Genomic DNA, 11,784 nt, shown 5'->3' on the forward strand with positions numbered 1-11,784 from the left:
TTAATATAAGAAAATGTTTTTATACTACGATTACCGAAAATGAATTTAGGTAGTTATGTTTAATTTAAACAGGTAGATTATAAAAAAATATTTTCTAAGAGTTGCCACTATTCAGACTGTAATCAGGAAATGTTGCGATCAAATAAGTGCGACTAAACGGCAACACATTTAAAGAACAGTTAGGGGCATTAATCAAAGAGCGCAAAAAGCAGGAGAAGAGGAATTAGCAAATTGAAAACAAAATGGATAGTTTATTGTTTTATCAATGCGAATAAGGAAAACATCTGAAAATTAGACAAAAAAATATCTATTTAGCATCATGGCTCAAGCGAACTCCATGAAACAAATGGGTTCCCGTGTGGTGGGTGGCGCTGTTGAACGCATGGAATGGAGCAACAAAATGGATTTGATAGCTTATGGCACCGACAGAGGTGAGTCTGCAACTGGGAAAAGTAGAGCGCGGCATATAACAAAACTAATTACAAGCTCTTCATTACAGGTGAAGTCATTATACAGCGCTTAAACTGGCAAAAGATAGTGACATTTCCATCTCTGGGCGAGGACATTGCGGTACGCTCACTTGGCTGGCAATTGGATGAAACGGTTTTAGCTGCCGGTACACAAATACTACACTAAGCTGTTAGCGATTTTAAACCTCTGAACATTTTAGGTTATAGTGATGGACGAGTGACGTTGTTGGATGCCGAGCGTGAAGATCAAATATCAATGCTGCATTTTGAGGAGGACATCAAACGAGTTTACTTTAGTAAAGCTATAAAAACCTCGGACTATCGCAGCACTTATCGTAATCGAACAGAGGTACATCTTAACTATTTTCGTTTTTTTTTGAACTAGCTCTTAATATGCTAATACCAACGGCAGCACACTTTCGATTTCTTTCTACCACCTTTACCACCGCNTTTACCTAGCTCTTAATATGCTAATACCAACGGCAGCACACTTTCGATTTCTTTCTACCACCTTTACCACCGCTAAGCGGCATAGGCTCTTTACCCAAATCACCAGAAGAGCAAAGGTCTTTTGCTAAGGGTTCCCCATGCTTCTTAGTAGTCATTACCTTAACTGGCAAAGTGCATTTGTTGCTGCTCGGTGCGCTGCGGGCCGGTCAAATAGACTTAAAGCAGCATGTTGTCCATCCACAAGAGTTCACAGTACATGATGTTCGCTTGAGTGGTAACTTTAATGCTATCTACGCCTTGGTTTCCGATGGAAACGAGCTCAAGGTATTGCATTTTCATAATAAAGTACTGCANCCATCCACAAGAGTTCACAGTACATGATGTTCGCTTGAGTGGTAACTTTAATGCTATCTACGCCTTGGTGTCCGATGGAAACGAGCTCAAGGTATTGCATTTTCATAATAAAGTACTGCAGGAGTACATATCACCGATGCTACATTTGGCAGTGCACTGCGCCAATGTGCTGGAAACTAAAAAGTAAGTTAAAAATAATTTCTTGCACCTAAACGTTAATATAGAAAGGCCCCGTCTGACATCTCCGTTGAAATACAAAAATGCCGTAACTAACTAAAATGATGTATTGCATAAAACAAGGTGGGGAGTTATAGTTCCAACAGCCAAAAGAAACCCGCTTTACTCTGGCCCAGTTACGGTCTGGATATTGCAGCCGTCTCAACAGCTACCGGTCCAGACTCGACCCCAATATCCCTAATGTGCACGACAATCTCACTCAACTAGCAATCCTCTGTCCAAACAGCTTGTTTCTTGGGCCTTGACGACAACGTTTGATGGACACACCGAAATAGGCGGGACTTAGTAATGCCGCTACAAAAACAACAATAAATCAAAAAGTGAATTTTGGATTTTTAGTCACGGCTTTTGGTATTTCAGTGAGAAGCCGAGATAGGGACCTTCTATATTCACATTTAATGGCTATTTTTTTAAAGCTATATCAATGAAACCATTCAATGCATAATGGAAGCTTGGGAAACGGTGCTTTTGGAAATGGACAATAAATTAACAAAATATGCCCACCAGCAACCAGAAGGTTCGATTTCGGCTGATTTTTTGGAGCTTCTTGTATTTGGATATGCCACACATGAAATTGAGAATTTTCTTCGAGAGTAAGAATGCTAATTGCATATGAAAGAAAATATTTGCCAATCAATTTTATCTTTTATTTCGGTTTAGTGATTTAACTGAGAAAGGTCTTAAAAAATTAGCCAATTCAATAGATTTGAGTTATTCGACTGTAGAGAGTCTTGTGACTAAACAGCTACAGAGCAGTGGTGTAAACATGTTCTATTTTCTGAACTCGCTGAAAGGTTTGAGTCGCATTAGCTACTTCTTTGAGGTAATAGTATACATATGCATATGCTGTATCTATGGTTATTTAATAAAAATCTTTCTTCACTGTACACTGGTAGCCGCTTCTTTCGTGCGATGCTACACAAGCGGCACTTCGTGAATGTGGCTCATTTCTGATGAAAGTGTTGGAAATGCAGCAAGTCATTGATCAGTGTGTCAATGACATGAAATTGTTTTTCTCATGGCTCTGCATTGTAATTTTGCGTCTCCATCAGCATGATATACCCGAAGAAATGACGCAAATTACACCGGAAGATACTATTTATTTGGCAGAATATTTGAACAGTTTTGAGGACAGTGTTGTGGAGAATGGTAAGCAAACGTTATGGTGTTTTGTTAAAAAATGTTTCACTTAACTATTTCAATTACAGAGGACGGTACCGTAACAAAGCGCAAATTTAATTTGGAAAAAGTTGGTCAGTATTTGGAGAACCGCAATTTACAACAGATCGTCAAGTCGGATCCGCATCATTTGTGGCATCGTCTACTCGATGAAAATGAGTGTTTACGGAATTGCTCTTTACTCTTTCCACACGAAAAAGAAAGTTCGCTTATACAACAGCGTGACAAACTGCTGCAAGCAGTCGAGAATGTATTCAAGCGCCCCAATGAAAGTATTAGTGGTGGTTTTGTGCAGGATGCGAGCATCACTTGTGCGTCACTACCGACCACTTCGGAGAATGGCGTTACCATCCATAGTTCATTTTTCGTGAATGACGAAGCACATACAGATCTCTTGGTTACAACGATAAGCTATCACGAACTTTTGTTGATGGAATTCAATAAGAATTTTTCCCTGCTGAAGTGCACCCGGCTCGATTTACTATCTGGCCCATTTACAAGCGATATCCTGCGTGATAATGTATTTGATACGTTGAGATTTGTGGATTTAGGTTTTTACAATGAGAGTATATTGTCGCTCTTATTAAAAAGTAACGCGCAAAAGGATGATAAGCAAAGCTATTTCTTGCAACTTGCATTAGAAGCGACAAAAGGCAAGCAAACACAGCATATAATGCCAAACAATATTAACTTGATGGATGTGGCTTTTGCATGTCATGTGCCTGATCTAATGGAGAGTAACTGTTTGAAGCCACTTGAAGGCGAGTGCACACATTTGGCCGTATCGGGTAGTAGGAAGGTGAGAAAATCGTTTGTTCGAAATAGGATTTGCATACTATTTTAAGTGAACAAATATTTTCAGGTGGTTACTGTGCTCTCGGATCAATGCCGCAAGATGACCATTTTTGAAATGGAAATCGAAGATGATGAGGATGAGACTGAAATGTCGCAAAATTCGCTTTTAGAAATAAGTAAAGAATCTGTTACATCATCAAATGAATAAAACTAAATGGAATATGCGCGCCTATTTTCTATATGTATTTAAATTAGTAGTTTTTATTATTTTAGCTCTGGCATAATGGCATAATGATCGCTTCACACGAGCTTACGGCAACCTAAAGCGCCTGCTATCCAATATACATATTTATGTGTGAATAACTACATTTTAATTGATTTTCAATTAAAAAGAAGTGTGTAAGGAAAAACAACGCAATCTACATATGTATGTAAAAAAAAATAAAAAATAGGTAAAATTAGTTACCCCCGCCATTAGTTAATTTCGTACTGATAAGCATCATCTGAATCCTCGTCGCTTGACATATCACGTCTTCGCCGGCGTTCTTTTCGCTTATTGCGTTTTTTCCCAACCTTGTCTACAGACTCATCTTCAACGATATTATCTTCAGCTACGTTTATTGACGTTGGCAGTTCCTCTTCGATAGTCTCCACCTGATCACAGTTTTCCTCTTGATTGTCGGTGGCGGCTTCCTCTTCACTTTTCTTTTGCGATTTGACTAATTCGCATAAATATTTGTAGCGCAATAAACACTCTTCCTTAGATTTTTCAGGCACACAGTTGGCAATTTTTTGCCAACGATCGCCGGTCGCATTCTTACGATTCTTAATAATAGCTGATTCCAGCGCACGTTGTTGTTCCTGAGACCAATTTGTCTCCGGCACCAGTATATTCTTATCAGCCGCCGCAGATTTCTTTACCTTTTCCTTTTTAATCACTTCCTGTGTCGTGAATTCAGAGCTTTGTTCGGCACTTTGGCCCGGAAGACGGTATCCATTTTCCTTCATTTTCGCTGCCATGAAAGTAACTTCTTGCACTGACCGATTCATTGTTTCGGCGATGATATTCCAACGTGCACTAGAACCCCCAGGGTATTTCTTGACTAAGCGTATAAGTTCGGTGAGATCTTCATCAGTCCAGAAGCCGCCACTAAGCGCTGTCTATATAAGGGAAAAAGTGCTCGTTAGTTCATAAAAAACAAAACGCCATTATCAGTAGCTAAATTTCAATTATACTTTTTGTTGTACAGGTTTCACAGCATCATCTTCGGTCAATTCCCGTGCCTGTATCTGAGAATAGCCTCGTAATTCTTCGTCAGTTTTCTCAGGGGCAGTGGTGTTTTGACGTCGTTTACGTAGATTCTCTTTCTTTTCTTTTCGTAAACGCGCCTGTTCTTCGAGTTCGCGCTCGAGGTCCTCTTGGCGTTGGACTTCTTCGAGTTCGCTACAAAAATGTTTATAAAATAATGTACATATGTACAAACAAACGTATGTTAATACATATACATTTTGTTTGCTAACTTACAGTCTTCGTTTTTCCATTGCCATTTCTTTAAGCTCATTTGCTCTATTGAGTGCTTCTTTTATGGCGCTTGGTAAGTGCCAAATAAAAAGCGGAATTTGGAAAGGCAATGTATTCTGAAATGAAATATAATCTTTGTATTGATCCCCTTATTCATAAGTCCATAGCTTACCAGGATCGAAGGTGAGGGTATTTCTTTTAGAATGACATCCATATCAATACTTTTGTTCTTTTTCTGCAACTTTTTCAATTTGGAACCGAATACTTGCTCCTAAAGAAATTGATTGTTTTAAATCGTGTTTTTAACTGCTTTCACATTGGCCATTTCAACTTACCGCAGTGTATTTCTTCTCCAGATAAGCAGCCCAAGCAAATAAATATTGACCAATAGAAATTATGACAAAAAGTATTCCTGCTCCTTCGTACAAGCCAATCTTTCGCATACGCCTGTAATAATATAACGCAGACTTCCAGTTTGGCAAGCCTTCTCTCAAGACTTTATTGTACTTTTCACGTTTAGATGTTTCTCTTAAAACTTCGTATATCGATACCAAATTGCGAAATTGTATATTGGCATCTTCAGATGGATTCTTGTCTGGATGTAGGACAATAGAGAGGCCTCGAAACGCGCGTTTAATTTCATTGTTTGTCGCCTCGTGTGAAATGTTCATAAATTCGTAAAAGTTCTGATTGATTTCTTCAACCAAGTCGAATATTTCCAATTCTTCAGAATCCCATGCTAGGGAGCCCAAACAGAAACCGCACAGCAGCAATATATAAACGTAAAATTTCATTCTACAATTTGCCAGAATAAAAAACCAAATAAATTAAATTCCGTGTAGCCAAAAGTCCCGGCCGCCGTCTCGAAAAAGACAACGTCAACAACAGCGAGCAAAACAAAAACAAAAATTTGGCAATTGGTTCAAGCCCATGCACAGTGTGTCACATATGCTTGAGAAATTCGGTTTTCTCAAGCACAGGGTGAAATTTGAAGAGGTTATTAATTATGCTTGCTAAGTGCATTATGATCTTGCATTATGATAAATTTTATTTGTCATTCCGTTATTTCATTTTTCTGATAATGCATTTCCGAAAGTTTTTTCGGAGTTTGCAAGTTTTAAATTTTTAATTTTTTGAATTGGAATTTTTTAAGTACTCATTTTTATAGCGCATTAAATTTTATAGGAAATGTTTAGTTATTGGCCCACCGTTTTGGGGGAGGGGACGGAGTGTGAGGCGCGTGGCCTCTTAAACCCACCCCCCTTTTGAAAGGGGACATTCTCCACACGGCATCTACCGAGACAAAGTGAGCAGTTTGAAGTGGAATATAACCACACTAACAAAAACCGTAGGATTTTTAAATAAAAGAAATTATCCTAAGCAGGTTATGGCGATTTTGTATAAAACAAGTTAACTAGAAGTTATTAAAAAAAATTTCACTAAAAATATTGTTATATTAAAAAACGCGACAGGTAAAAATGCTATACTAATAGTAATATGATAGTATTTTAGCGCAGAACTTCTTTCTGCGTAAGCGGCCTTCGGCCGCACTTAGGGATAATAATCCTCAGTAAGTAGCATTCTCCTTTCTGTGTTCCCAAAAAATGGGGGGCTGAACACCTTTTGCAGAGAACTCATTTCTGCGTAGGTGACCTTCGGCCGCGCTTAGGGATTATAACCCTCACTAAGTAGAATTCTCCTTTCTGTGTTACCACAGAAGGGGGCTGAACACCTTTTGCAGATATCACCTTTCTGCGTAGGTGGCCTTCGGCCGCAATTAGGGATTACAACCCTCACTTAGTAGAATTCTCCATTCTGTGTTGCCAAATGGGGCTGAACATCTTTTGCAGAGAAACCCTTTCTGTATAGGCGGCCTTCGGCCGCACTTGGCATTATAACCCTCACTAAGTAGAAGTCTCCTTTCTGTGTTGCCAAGGAGGGAAGGCTGATTACCTATTGCAGAGAAAACCTTTATGCGTAGGCGGCCTTCAGTCTTNTGATAAATTTTATTTGTCATTCCGTTATTTCATTTTTCTGATAATGCATTTCCGAAAGTTTTTTCGGAGTTTGCAAGTTTTAAATTTTTAATTTTTTGAATTGGAATTTTTTAAGTACTCATTTTTATAGCGCNGATAAATTTTATTTGTCATTCCGTTATTTCATTTTTCTGATAATGCATTTTTAATTTTTTGAATTGGAATTTTTTAAGTACTCATTTTTATAGCGCATTAAATTTTATAGGAAATGTTTAGTTATTGGCCCACCGTTTTGGGGGAGGGGACGGAGTGTGAGGCGCGTGGCCTCTTAAACCCACCCCCGTTTTGAAAGGGGACATTCTCCACACGGCATCTACCGAGACAAAGTGAGCAGTTTGAAGTGGAATATAACCACACTAACAAAAACCGTAGGATTTTTAAATAAAAGAAATTATCCTAAGCAGGTTATGGCGATTTTGTATAAAACAAGTTAACTAGAAGTTATTAAAAAAAATTTCACTAAAAATATTGTTATATTAAAAAACGCGACAGGTAAAAATGCAATACTAATAGTAATATGATAGTATTTTAGCGCAGAACTTCTTTCTGCGTAAGCGGCCTTCGGCCGCACTTAGGGATAATAATCCTCAGTAAGTAGCATTCTCCTTTCTGTGTTCCCAAAAAATGGGGGGCTGAACACCTTTTGCAGAGAACTCATTTCTGCGTAGGTGACCTTCGGCCGCGCTTAGGGATTATAACCCTCACTAAGTAGAATTCTCCTTTCTGTGTTACCACAGAAGGGGGCTNATTGTGATTAATTGGTTAAAATTAAGTAATTAAAAAAGTTATAACTAATCGAATAAAGTGTAAAGTGAAGGGAAATAATATAAAAATGTATTGGTGAAGTGGCTGCTTTAAGGAGAATCGGAGTGANATTAATTGGTTAAAATTAAAGTAATTAAAAAAGTTATAACTAATCGAATAAAGTGTAAAGTGAAGGGAAATATAAAAATGTATTGGTGAAGTGGCTGCTTTAAGGAGAATCGGAGTGAAAAATGTACGGTGATTTCCGAAATTTACAAAAAGGCATATTTCGAATTTCTAAATAAATTAGTGGCCAAAAATTACAAAAGTAGATGTTAGCATAATGTGTAGACCCTTGACTACAGTTGTGTGGAAACTTTTTCGGAACAGATCACCCCTTTGGACGCAATACCCCGAAATTGTTGGGCCACTTACTAAACAGTACCCAAATTTAATACATGTATGTATGACCTAGATTAAATAAATTTGGATTAAAAATTACAAGTGCATTAAAAATGTAAGCATCAATTTAATGCAAAAATTGATTTTAAATAAGTTGCATGTTGATTCAAGCGATCTAAATAAAAACTTTTAGGTTATAAAAGCAATAAAATTTGAATTTCAGCAATTGTGCAACTGAATAAAATAACGAATTCAATACATTTTTTCAACCTAATTTATGTACACTCGCATAATTGTTCAATAGGTCTGGCAGTGAGCGCTTCCAATTCTTCAGGTTTGCAACGGTATACGCATTTGCCATTAATCCATGTCGACTTTACAAACAAGTCATCTGTCAAAATAACAAAATCGGCATCAGCGCCAAAATTTAACGTACCCTTCGTTTCCGCCATTTTTAAACAACTTGCCGGATGTAGTGTTGCGCATTCTAGCGCATATACAGTAGAGCAATCTGAAAAGAGGAAGTAAAATTATCGGTTGTGTCATACCTAATACCAGAACTATTTTTTAAATATGTATGTATTTATGTACACATCTGCACTAACCGGNATACCAAAACTATTTTTTAAATATGTATGTATTTATGTACACATCTGCACTAACCGGTTGCCTTTTTGAAAATGCGTACGCATGTATCTAATGGTGCAATACTACCACACAAAGTATTAGTGCCAGCAATGAACGCTTTGCCATCGCGTACTTCCATTTCCAACTGACCTAAGGGGTGTTTGCCCTCGCCCAGACCGAGTGCTGCAATTGCATCCGTAACCAGTATAAGACCATCGGGATGAGTGCGGTGGGCTATACGCAAAGCAGCCGGATGTGTGTGAATGCCGTCAGCAATTATGCCAAAGAAAATTTCCTGGGCAGGTGGAATGTTATTGGACGCCAGCAAGCCAACCAGACCAGGGTCCCGATGATGGAACTGTATAAAATTATATGCCAAGCAAAAATTTACATGATTATTAGAAAAGAAGATATATTTGCTCACCGGTAACATGGCATTGAAAAGATGTGTAATCAACCGCGCACCATTTTGCACAGCAAGTTCACCTTGAGACAAGTTGGCAATGGAGTGTCCTAAGGCTACAGTGATACCCATGTTTGTCAGCGCTTTTGTGACAGCGCCCGTTGGATCTTTTTCCGGTGCAAGCGTGATAATTTTGGCATTTCCTAAGTTGCTGTAGGCCTCCACCAACGTGTCTATGCCCTGTAGCAAGGGAAATTTAAATTAAAATTGTTTCTAAGTAAAATTATATGTATACTCACATTATCAATATCTTTGATGCAGTTCTCCGGATGGGCTCCCTTCTTTTGTGGGCTGATAAAAGGACCTTCTAAATGCAAGCCCAAAACTTGTGCGCCTGTTGTTGTGCCCGTTACTTGTGGTATAATTTTCCGATAAGTTTCCGGTGGCGACGTTACAATGGTGGGACAAAATGAAGTAACCCCATTTGTGATTAGCTCTTTTGCGACCTTCTCAATGCCTTCAGCGACTGTATCCACATCGTATGAGAAGTCAACGCCGTAACCGCCTGATTGAAAGGGATACAAAACAAAAAAAGGTCTTAAGCTGGTGCTAGAACTGGAACTTTTTTTTTTCTTTGCATAAAATGCACAGCGCTTTCGTATTCCTACAATTATTTGTGATTAAGTGAAGTGCCAGCTGATAAGATAAAACCCTGATCCACTTACATATTTGCCGATAATGGCAAAGCATTTAAAGCAGCAGTGTGCTTTTACGCCTTCGGATTAAAACTGCGCGTATATAAAAACAGATTTACATTTAGAAAAGTGTAAGCTTTACATACATCATTGCGGAGGTCATTGTCCCACAATCTGTTTGTTTACCTACCATTAATCTGGAGTTCAATGTAGCCGGGAGCTATAATGGAATTTCCACAATCGATTTGTTGATGTGCCTAATAATTAATAAAATATAATAAAATTAATTGGTAATTGTAAGTCAAGCAACGTGACCCACCCGCTGCTTCTCATCGAAGAATACTGGCTCTGGATTAATGATTTTGCCATTGCGCACCCAAAGATCTTCCTGTATCAGCTTATGATTACGTACCAAACGACAATTTACAAATTGCAATAATTCACCTTGAGACATTTGCGATATTTCCGTAGTTGGAAATCCTACCCTAAGCACGGCCGTAAAATGAACTATATGCACTCAAATGAAAAATAAACAAAAAAAAAACACCGCGTAATGTACAACACAACGACTACTCTATCCCACACGCAACCTCCACCCGCATACTATTTCTGTTGAAGTTGTGTCCAAATTGCTATGGCATTAAAAGCTCAGTTATGGATACTTAGCGAAAAACATCGATGCATCGAAAATATCGATGTTTTGCTTCGATGCATCGAAAATTTTCCACTGGATGTATAAATAGTCAATGCATCCAAACATCGATGTTTTCTGTAAATTTTCTGTAAACTGACATCTTAAATACATCGTACGGCCAAATATCGCTTTGTCTGAAGTTCATAGGGAGGAAGATGCAGTTTTATAGCTCATAAAATGTTAGTATAATAAAGTGCAAGTTTCAATTGCTTTGATTTTTAATATTTTCTCTTTGGCTGACTTGCAGTTTGTTATACTAAAATATGTATTATGAGCTATAAGACTGCATACCCGAAAAGGTTCCATAGTGCAGGAAAACTCTATGCGCATCGATGCATCGATGTATCGACAAATATCGATGTAAGTTTCGATGCATTGATGCGAGAAAAAACATCGATGTATTTTTGCCACTGACATCCCTAAGGCGAGCGCCAATGGAGCGCCCGCAGAACTTCTTTCTGTGCGAACAAATCAGCTGTTTGTTATCACCTAGGAATGGGCAAAAGTGAAGGTACACAACATACGTTCGCCGGCAAATGCGTCACGCCGTTAGTGTCAAATAAAATTGAATACGTGTATTTGTATGACAGCTGTTACAGACGACGCCTTTACGAATGCGGTAACGCAGTTGCCGTCGAAAGTAAACCAACTCGCTACTTTTCTGTTGCGTTCATGCGTTGACATTTGAAATTACATTTGTGGATATGCTTAGCAGCTGTTTTTTGTATACAAAATAATGATTGGCGCAATGCAATGTGTGTAACACCAAATTTTTCAACGTCGTCAACGCACAAACGGATCAACGCAACGTCGCAGTAAATAAAACTATCTACCTTCAGCTTAACGCAGTGCGGCGCTGCGATTAATGAAACACAAAAATATGATACAATTAAATCGTAAATTGAACAAATTTAATTTAATCCAATGATTAATCGCTGCCAATCCTAGCTAAGAGTTACGGGCGCTGATACCAATTTTCACAACTCTGTAACTCAATGGCGCCAGCACAGCGGAACACTGACCACACCGGGTGTCGCAAGGAGCCAGCATAGAACACAAGAGAAATGTCACTTGTAAAATGTGCAGAACAAGGTGAATTAATACAAGGTGGCAGGGCCGCGGTACTTCCTAATGTCAAAATGATGTGTTTGTTGTAAACAAGGCGAATTCATATTA

General features: G+C 38.4%; 3 protein-coding genes across 6 annotated transcripts; 1 reads left to right on the forward strand and 2 right to left on the reverse strand.

Annotated features, from left to right (window-relative positions):
- Positions 1–173: 173 nt before the first annotated feature.
- APC4 (anaphase-promoting complex subunit 4) lies at positions 174–3,736 on the forward strand. 3 transcript variants are annotated; one of them, XM_017625444.1, is made up of 10 exons: positions 174–431; positions 500–616; positions 671–819; positions 957–1,265; positions 1,387–1,457; positions 1,928–2,104; positions 2,172–2,334; positions 2,408–2,660; positions 2,720–3,489; positions 3,553–3,736. In XM_017625444.1, the coding sequence occupies exons 1-10, from the start codon at positions 320–322 to the stop codon at positions 3,691–3,693; spliced, it is 2,262 nt and encodes a 753-aa protein (XP_017480933.1). In that variant the 5' UTR covers positions 174–319; the 3' UTR covers positions 3,694–3,736. The 3 variants fall into 3 exon arrangements, with proteins under 3 accessions (XP_017480933.1, XP_017480934.1, XP_017480935.1); XM_017625445.1 differs by having other exon boundaries at positions 957–1,194; positions 1,316–1,457; XM_017625446.1 differs by having other exon boundaries at positions 957–1,176; positions 1,298–1,457.
- Positions 3,706–5,912, reverse strand: LOC108370175 (uncharacterized protein F54F2.9). The gene is made up of 5 exons (XM_017625447.1): positions 5,343–5,912; positions 5,180–5,278; positions 5,011–5,123; positions 4,722–4,929; positions 3,706–4,646 (listed from the first exon to the last, which is right to left on the reverse strand). Exons 1-5 carry the CDS (start codon positions 5,799–5,801, stop codon positions 3,960–3,962), a joined length of 1,566 nt encoding a protein of 521 aa, XP_017480936.1. The 5' UTR covers positions 5,802–5,912; the 3' UTR covers positions 3,706–3,959.
- Positions 5,913–8,296: 2,384 nt separating this feature from the next.
- LOC108370176 (N-acetylglucosamine-6-phosphate deacetylase) lies at positions 8,297–10,555 on the reverse strand. Of its 2 annotated transcripts, XM_017625450.1 has the most exons (7): positions 10,234–10,555; positions 10,105–10,171; positions 9,945–10,007; positions 9,519–9,784; positions 9,241–9,459; positions 8,853–9,174; positions 8,297–8,700 (listed from the first exon to the last, which is right to left on the reverse strand). In XM_017625450.1, exons 3-7 carry the CDS (start codon positions 9,967–9,969, stop codon positions 8,465–8,467), a joined length of 1,068 nt encoding a protein of 355 aa, XP_017480939.1. In that variant the 5' UTR covers positions 9,970–10,007; positions 10,105–10,171; positions 10,234–10,555; the 3' UTR covers positions 8,297–8,464. The 2 variants fall into 2 exon arrangements, with proteins under 2 accessions (XP_017480939.1, XP_017480937.1); XM_017625448.1 differs by lacking the exon at positions 9,945–10,007 and having other exon boundaries at positions 10,234–10,554.
- Between the last annotated feature and the right edge of the window lie 1,229 nt (positions 10,556–11,784).

This window comes from Rhagoletis zephyria, unplaced genomic scaffold (assembly GCF_001687245.7).
Source record: "Rhagoletis zephyria isolate East Lansing unplaced genomic scaffold, Rhagoletis_zephyria_1.1 Rzeph_scaffold_04050, whole genome shotgun sequence".
NCBI lineage: Eukaryota > Metazoa > Arthropoda > Insecta > Diptera > Tephritidae > Rhagoletis > Rhagoletis zephyria.

What these genes read in the sequence shown, in the direction of transcription:
- LOC108370175 (XM_017625447.1), bottom strand. Translation starts at nt 5,801, where the DNA reads ATGAAATTTTACGTTTATATATTGCTGCTGTGCGGTTTCTGTTTGGGC. An exon ending in TGGAGAAGAAATACACTGCG is followed by an intron (nt 5,279 to 5,342) that starts GTAAGTTGAAAT and finishes CAATTTCTTTAG; the next exon opens with GAGCAAGTATTCGGTTCCAA. An exon ending in TGAAACCTGTACAACAAAAA is followed by an intron (nt 4,647 to 4,721) that starts GTATAATTGAAA and finishes TCCCTTATATAG; the next exon opens with ACAGCGCTTAGTGGCGGCTT.
- APC4 (XM_017625444.1), top strand. Translation starts at nt 320, where the DNA reads ATGGCTCAAGCGAACTCCATGAAACAAATGGGTTCCCGTGTGGTGGGT. An exon ending in AGCTTATGGCACCGACAGAG is followed by an intron (nt 432 to 499) that starts GTGAGTCTGCAA and finishes TCTTCATTACAG; the next exon opens with GTGAAGTCATTATACAGCGC. An exon ending in CCGTATCGGGTAGTAGGAAG is followed by an intron (nt 3,490 to 3,552) that starts GTGAGAAAATCG and finishes AAATATTTTCAG; the next exon opens with GTGGTTACTGTGCTCTCGGA.
- LOC108370176 (XM_017625448.1), bottom strand. Translation starts at nt 10,368, where the DNA reads ATGTCTCAAGGTGAATTATTGCAATTTGTAAATTGTCGTTTGGTACGT. An exon ending in TCTTCGATGAGAAGCAGCGG is followed by an intron (nt 10,172 to 10,233) that starts GTGGGTCACGTT and finishes ATTAATTATTAG; the next exon opens with GCACATCAACAAATCGATTG. An exon ending in GCATCAAAGATATTGATAAT is followed by an intron (nt 9,460 to 9,518) that starts GTGAGTATACAT and finishes CCCTTGCTACAG; the next exon opens with GGCATAGACACGTTGGTGGA.